This window comes from Agrilus planipennis, unplaced genomic scaffold (genome assembly GCF_000699045.2).
Source record: "Agrilus planipennis isolate EAB-ADULT unplaced genomic scaffold, Apla_2.0 scaffold76, whole genome shotgun sequence".
Classification (NCBI taxonomy): Eukaryota; Metazoa; Arthropoda; class Insecta; order Coleoptera; family Buprestidae; genus Agrilus; species Agrilus planipennis.
Window position 1 is genome coordinate 228,746 of NW_020442430.1, and position 7,641 is coordinate 236,386.

General features: G+C 31.9%; 3 protein-coding genes across 3 annotated transcripts in view; 1 reads left to right on the top strand and 2 right to left on the bottom strand.

The window, feature by feature from the left end:
- Positions 1–1,226: 1,226 nt before the first annotated feature.
- On the bottom strand, positions 1,227–1,953 carry LOC108733249 (wiskott-Aldrich syndrome protein family member 2-like). Its single transcript, XM_018464340.1, has 2 exons — positions 1,890–1,953; positions 1,227–1,776 (listed from the first exon to the last, which is right to left on the bottom strand). Exons 1-2 carry the CDS (start codon positions 1,899–1,901, stop codon positions 1,321–1,323), a joined length of 468 nt encoding a protein of 155 aa, XP_018319842.1. The 5' UTR covers positions 1,902–1,953; the 3' UTR covers positions 1,227–1,320.
- Positions 1,954–3,610: 1,657 nt separating this feature from the next.
- Positions 3,611–4,385, top strand: LOC108733251 (extensin-like). The gene is made up of 2 exons (XM_018464341.1): positions 3,611–3,666; positions 4,037–4,385. The coding sequence occupies exons 1-2, from the start codon at positions 3,655–3,657 to the stop codon at positions 4,292–4,294; spliced, it is 270 nt and encodes an 89-aa protein (XP_018319843.1). The 5' UTR covers positions 3,611–3,654; the 3' UTR covers positions 4,295–4,385.
- Positions 4,386–6,883: 2,498 nt separating this feature from the next.
- LOC108733264 (atypical kinase COQ8A, mitochondrial) overlaps positions 6,884–7,641 on the bottom strand; it is a 20,761-nt gene continuing 20,003 nt past the window's right edge. The window contains exon 7 of the mRNA XM_025980261.1: positions 6,884–6,932. Coding sequence (XP_025836046.1) covers positions 6,884–6,932 — 49 coding nt within the window. The remainder of the gene's footprint in view (positions 6,933–7,641) is intronic.

Below are 7,641 nucleotides of genomic sequence, written 5' to 3' on the forward strand. Positions count from 1 at the left end.
ATATGCATATATATATATATATGCATATTTGCAATAAATAAAAATTGTATTGTAACAAATTTTCTAACATTCCTATGTATTTGTAGTCTCAATACGTATGTACGTAATTAATATAACACGGAATCACACTAGAGTTATTTATCCTACAATTGATTTCTTAAGTCAGTTGTCTTATATTGAATATATGTATATTTTTTATTGATTATTTCAAAAACTTTCTTTTGTCATACCAGACATGTCCTCTCTATCATTTATGGTCAGGGGCTGACAGCTTTCGGGTACATTGTAGGTGCCGGCGGTATCGATCGTCTGCGGCTTTCGTTCATAACGATATTTGACTTGGAATTTCACATGAAACAAATCTAAAAAAAAGTTGAAAGAGAGAAACTTTTATTTTATATCATCTTTATATGGGAAGGTGCAATATTTCACCAGTCGGAGCATGGAATGTTAGAACCATGAGACAAGTAGAGAAATTAGAGAATTTGAAAGATGAAATGAAAAGGCTAGAGTTAGATACAGGAGGCATTAGTAAAGTCAGTTGGCCAGAAGCTGGAGACTTCTGGAGTGGAAACTTTAGAATCATACGTAGCAGTTAGCAGGTTGGTAATACATCTTTTCAGGAATGAAGGTCTAATCAGAAACATATTAGAGGCAGAAACAGGAGTTAAGAGAGTAGAGGTAGACCTAAATTAAATTACTGTTCGAAAATAGTTAAGGATGCAAAGATTAGCATTGGATAAGAAGTGGAGTGGAGTAGAGGTGCGGGTCCAACCAGTCTTAGGACTGACAACCCTATGATGATGATGATGATGGTATTGATGGTTTTTAGATTATTATCAAATGGTACTCTTTCGATAATGGTATCAATATATAAATACAAATGTGGAACAAACTATCAAGTCATATTTATATTTTAGAGATTGTTACAAACTTCAAGAATATACCTATTTATTTAAATAAGTTAATGATATTTGTTGTTTTAGTTACATTCACTATTTAGACGAAAACTGACGTTTTTATGACTTAATTTATACTTATGTCTCACGGTAACACTTGTCACTCAATTTCGAATTCCGACTATAATCTCAATCGGCACGGTGAACTGTACAGCACCCTAAGATTTTAAAAACATCAGATGTGTGACCCCTTGCAATAAACAATTACCTTTATTTTTGTTGTAATATTCGACATATTACAGATACTGTTTAATGTAACAACAAATGTATTTTTGATTTTCCTTTATTTTTTATGTTACATTTTACTTAATTATACATGCAGTCAAAATAAACAATTAATTAACTAACGGCTTTAACAAATTTAAAAAACTTTTGCGTGGGCTGCGTAAGTGGTTGGTGCAGAGTAGAAGTACGATGATGACCTAGCTGCTGGCAAGGGTGGTGGTGGGAGTGCAAAAGCCGGGGCAGCTGCGTAAGCTAGTGGTGGCGGGGGTGGAAGAGCCAGAGGAGCTGCATGAGCCGCATATGCTAGTGGTGGTGGGGGTGGAAGAGCTAGAGGAGCTGGATGAGCCGAATACGCTAGTGGCGGCGGGGGTGGAAGAGCTAGAGCTGGATGAGCTGCATACCCTAGTGGTGGCGGAGGTGGTAAAGCAAGTGGAGCAGGGTGTGCTGCATACGCTACTGGAGGTGGGGGTGGTAAACCGAATGCTGGCTGAGCTGCATATGCAACTGGAGGTGGAGGCGGCAAAGCCAATGGAGCAGGAGAGAGAACTCCTCCATATGCACTCGCCACAAAGAGGGCAACTACAGCAAAAATCTGAAAAATAAACAGTTATCTAAATTAATTAATGCGTAATATTAAATTACGTACTAAAGCTAATAAACAAAATATTAAAATATATTAACTATACTGAAAGATAATAACATTACCATAGCCTTCATTTTCAAGAATAGCCGTACACTTTACTCTGGTTAATCTTGTAAAAGAAAGTGAGATTGTATGATCTTTTTTTCGGACAGCATTGTTTATATAGCAGTTGACAAAACTCCACACCTATGAGTTTAACACATTAACCGAGGGGTAGGGCCTACCTAAACTAGATCTGCAGTGCTCTAAATTTCTTAATTTGTTAGAGACCTTTAGCAAACCCAATAGAATAATACATGTATTAAGAAAGAAACATTAACCTTCTGCCTACGCTAATTTGCTCCTGTATTTTAGTTTAATCAAAGTGCAAATCTAAACGTGTGGTGCATTGTTATAAGTATTCTTTAATAAAGAGCAAAATTTAAAATACCAAATGTCACATGAATAACAGAAGCGATTGTAAAAGCATATAAACATAAACAAAATATTTATCTCCAATGGTAAACAAAAATACACTTGTTCAGAAATCAATTAAAAAATTAGTTTTTAAAGCACGGTCTTTAGGTTTCACATTTTTTTATAAAAAGAATGAATTATTTGTTGTCGAAATTAACAAATAAATATAAATGATAATTGAGTAATGTGTAAAATATTTAACGAAATGGGTGTATAGGTGTTTCTAAACCTAACTGTTGCAGAACTTTAATTTTCATCTCACGGTCGATACTTATGTTTTGCATTTTCCGGACTTGTAAAAGTCATGGACTACGTCCTACAAATTTAGAAAATTATAGGAACAAAACATTTTACATGACTAACAGCTTTAATTATTACAAACGCATTAAACTTAGGGACAGCTCAGAACAAATTCTTGACCTAAGTAAAATGTGTTAAGTCTACCTAAAGATTTTATAATATTCAACATTGTATTGAGTATTATAAGATCTTTATTATCCAGAAGTGCATTTTCTGGCAGTTGTATTTGAATATAACATTACTTAAGTTTACAGTAAGGTATAAAGTTTAATTAAGTCACATCAAAACTTTAAATAATGAAAAAAATTATTGCAATACCTCAACAGATAACAAAAGGACAAACAATTTTTAAATTTGTATTTTGCATTGTTAATTCCTTTGAAACAAGTAGTAATTTTATTCTGATTTCGTTAGTAACTCTCCATCAATTAAACATAAATAAAAGTACACCTAACGTATTTGTTACATTTTTATTTAACGAATAGAAATGGGTTATATATAAAAAAAATAGTTTTAATGTTTTAACAGAAAAATCAATTTTACATTAAGCAATATTAAACCTTAAAAATTAGCAATGAAAATTATATATTTTAAATATAAAATTAATTCTGAACTTTAGTCCAAAATAGTTCAATAAATTCATATTTTAATTCCGATTTATTAAAATAGCAGGATCAATCTATTAATACTTCACGTAAGTTTAATTCTAAAAAGGGAGGTTTATGATTTCTACGTCTTGTTTTCATTGATGAATTATGCATCTGTATTAGATATAAACATATATATCTATGTACCAACATTTAAAACAAAAATGTGTAAATATCACGTCCTAACAATGCAAATAAGATTGCATTTGAACTCAATTAAATCTTTTCACGTTTTAAAAATTAGCATAACATGTTACGCTGGCCGTAATGAAAATTTGGAGCACTACTTGTAAACCCTGCCCAAACTTCCTAGGACATTACGCTAAAGGTCAGTTACACTTCGAAGTATATAAAAACATTCCACATTAGAGTAAGAACAGTAGAACATCATCAGTTTCTAAAAGAACAACTAAACACAACAAAAATGAAATCCATGGTAAGTAATCTTAATCTGATTAATTAAACTGCTAAATAAATGCCAAACGATAAAATTAAAAAAAGTCAGATTTTAACATAAAGAGAGGTAGTATAAGCTAAGAAAGATAATGTTTAGACCTCCTTGCGAAATTGCAAACACTGAAGTTTTGCAGTAATATAGATTGTTGTCGAAACTTATAGCTGCACAATAAAACCGTCAAAACGACCCTCTGTTAGGAAAAAATTTTAATTAATGGAAACTTTACGGCTTGAGGGAAGGGTAACAGTAACATTCATTAAATTAAGAAGGTTTTACGTTACCAGGGTTTGAATTATCGACGTTCTACTGTCTGTAGTTTAACATTAACTTTTCTGTTGTTTACTTTTAGATCCTTGCTATCGTTACCCTGTGCGTTGCCACAGTTTATGGAGGAGTCTTGGCCCCAGCACCTCTGGCGTTTCCCCCACCTCCTGTAGCATATGCAGCAGCTCCAGGCTTAGCCCTGCCACCCCCACCACCATTAGCCTATGCCGCTGCACCAGCTCTCGCTTACCCACCACCACCCCCACTAGCTTATGCAGCTGGTCCAGCTTACGGTCTTCCACCCCCACCACCTCTAGCCTACAGTGCTGCCTTTCCTTGGTAAAATCCCTTATGATTAAAAGAAATATTCCACTGTATAAACAATGTAGATATGACACTGTAAATAAATATACTTATGTATAAACTTCCTTGAACGATGTCGTTTTTACAAAATTTGCGTTTAGACTAAGCAAGCAACAAGTTAAATACAAATATTAGATATATAGTGTTCGTTCGGGATAAACAACGATTTAAAAAATGAAAAAAGAGTCACCCTAATTCACCACCGAGATTAATAAATTCCACAAATTTCCAACGACGGCCCCCATGGGACATCAGTGGTAACACATCAACGCTCCTTAGGCAGTCAAGAAGAATATGATTATAATAAACTTTTTCATGACAATAAAACTGTTTTTATTCAATTTAAATACAATTGAAAAAACTTTAACGTATTTGAATTTAAGACTTAGGTACTTCGTTTCGCTTCACCCACTACTTGTTTTATAAATAAACAAATTATGTATAAGTAAGCATAGATAATATACAAGTATCTACATTTCAAAATTTCATATAAAATTGAACTTTTTCTCTTCTAACGGTGGTCCAGAAAACGTACCTCATTAATAGTAATTGTAAAAATAAGTAATTGCCTCAATTTTCACAGAAAGATAAAGGTTAACAGCTACAATAACCAAGTAGCAACAAGATCAATGAATTTGATATTGTACTTGAGACTGTTAACCAGTTGCATTAACAGCAAACAACGGTATAAGTAATGATCTGTCACCTAAGCTGCTTTATTTGAATCGTTTGCGTAGGTACAGCATCGAATTTCGTTACATAAAATAAATTATTTATTTCGGTTTTGTAATAACTATTTAGCTGTCAACTATGTACTATACAATAAACACATCAAGAGCCTTTTTTACGTAAACGGTAAAGAAATTGGCCTATAAATAATTGATTTAATTTAATAACAATAACTTTCAATAACACCCTTATTAATAAATACGATCACAGGTAAAGGGACAATAAAATTCTAATGAGTAGTTATCTCCATGGATTTCATGGATCACAATGAGATCATTATCAAACATAAAATTTCGTTTTACTGAAAATTTGAAGTCTAGCTAATATAAGTAAGGACATTTTCATGCAACTACACTTTTCATTGTAGATTATTACTTATTGGTAATAATTTATTGCTATTATTATTAATATTTCATTACTTTTTCTACTCACATTTTAGAAAATGTTTCTCAGTTTTTCCTATTCATATAAAAAACGATATTAAAATAAATCCAGACTTTGAGAAACGACTAGGAGTATACCTTTACGTAAAATAAAAAATAAGAAACGTGGATTTCTGGCAGGAAATAATCAGAGAATACGCGGACAAACGAACTTAAGAAAATTTTAGGGAGAAATAATGACGCTACACCAGAGAAATGAGTTGGTAATTAACCGTTTGATAGCTTCTTTAATCTGCAACAAAAAAAGTCTCAAAAATGTTTTTCGCTTTTTTCGAGTATGTTTCAAGTTTCCCCCAAAAATCAATCCTTGAAACATACAATTACAATATTACAATTAAAAAACATGTTCTCTTATATAGTCAAACTGCAAATGTAAATTTGTACCCACAAATTTGTTTTGTTGTAAGATTTACCCCGTTATGTTCAAACCATAGATTTCTTATTAATTTTCCTATAATCCATAAGTAGAGAACTATTTTCTATATTTTTTCAAAATTTTANTGATAATTTTAGAGGTTTCTAATGTGATGTCGTAAATAAACATATTTTTTGCGCTTACATTGCAAACGCTGGCTGAACCCTACGAGGTAGATCAAAATAATGTACTACAATATTGTACATCTTAAAAGGGTATACAAAAAAGTCCGTGATGGTATATGTCTATCTCTCAGGGATAACCCACAATAACCAATTTTATCCTTTACTTTTTATGAGAAATATAATGACTTATCTACGAAGCGATTGTAGGCAATACAGCATTAATTCTTATCCAATTAAGCACCTTAAATACACTTTGCATTTAATATAGATCAATATGGCCCTTTACAACATGTAATTTAAATGAATATTTTCGAAGATATTACAGATTTAAAATGAAGAAACATAGCGGTTGCGGCGGTACCGGCCGGGAGGCCGGTTTCTATTGTCTAATGACAAAAAACTGTGAATGTTGTATATAAAGTCATTCTGTAGTATATTTAGTATGTTCAGGAGGTATCTTTTGAAGATTTCCCCTTTTCGATAATAATCTAAACAAACAAAAATATATTTAGTAACAGCATTGCACCCGTGCGAAGCTGGGGCGGGTCACTAGTATTATATGTAAAAGAAATTATAAGTGTTGTCAGCACAGGGCAAAGTAGTATTACGTAGTTAGTATCAACAATTTCTTATGCTGAAGTGTACGATGTGTTGCATACCTATTCACAAACAATTCTTTTAAATTTAATTTTTCACACAATTTTTAACACAAAGAAAGTAATTAAGCAAATTGTTCACAAAAGTGAATTTCGACCACTCGAAGCAATGGTGCTAATATTTTCGAGCTCACAGTAACTTATAGGGGGAAGAACTAGTTTCAATAATTTTTAATTTACTACAGTAGTACGAAGAATCAATCAAATCTGTAGAAAAACGATTACTGATTTTTCTAATTTATTTCCACACCTAACATTTTCCTGAAGAGTTTTGCAAATCAAGCCAACGAAACGTCGCAAAACCTAGTACCTATTCCACTACCTGGTATTCCACGGGTAAACTGGAAATTCTGCAAATTTTTTCTCGTATAACACATACATGAGAACATGAATGAGAATTAAACATAACTTTAACAACATATACCTATTACCTACCTCAATCTATCAAGGACTTAGCATTTAGTGGAATACCTTACTGTACAAATACAAATTGCTTTTTTCATTATTTGAAACATGAAACAATACTGATATCCTTACAAAATTTCGTGGCTTTTAAAGTCAACTTAAACCACCCCACTTCTATTTCTTGTCCCCTAAAAATATAAATCAAGATCGTACTTTTAATCTGAAATTTAACTATACAATAATAGTGTCCATGCCTACATCATTTAATGCTAATTTAAATAACAAGTTCTCACAAACTACATTAATATTCATGAAATAAATATTAAATGTACAAATCAATGACATCAATCAAAATAATTAGACTAAGTCTCGCTGAGTTTTTAGATGCAGTACATTATTGACTCAATAAATACGTTACTATCCAATAAGTAAAAAATTCTATTTTCTTAAATAATATAAACACAAATTTGATAAAGTTTTTTATTCCTTTAATTAATGCAAAATTGTTTTACCCTTGATGATCACAACAGAATTCTCGCTGTGATTTTTAATTA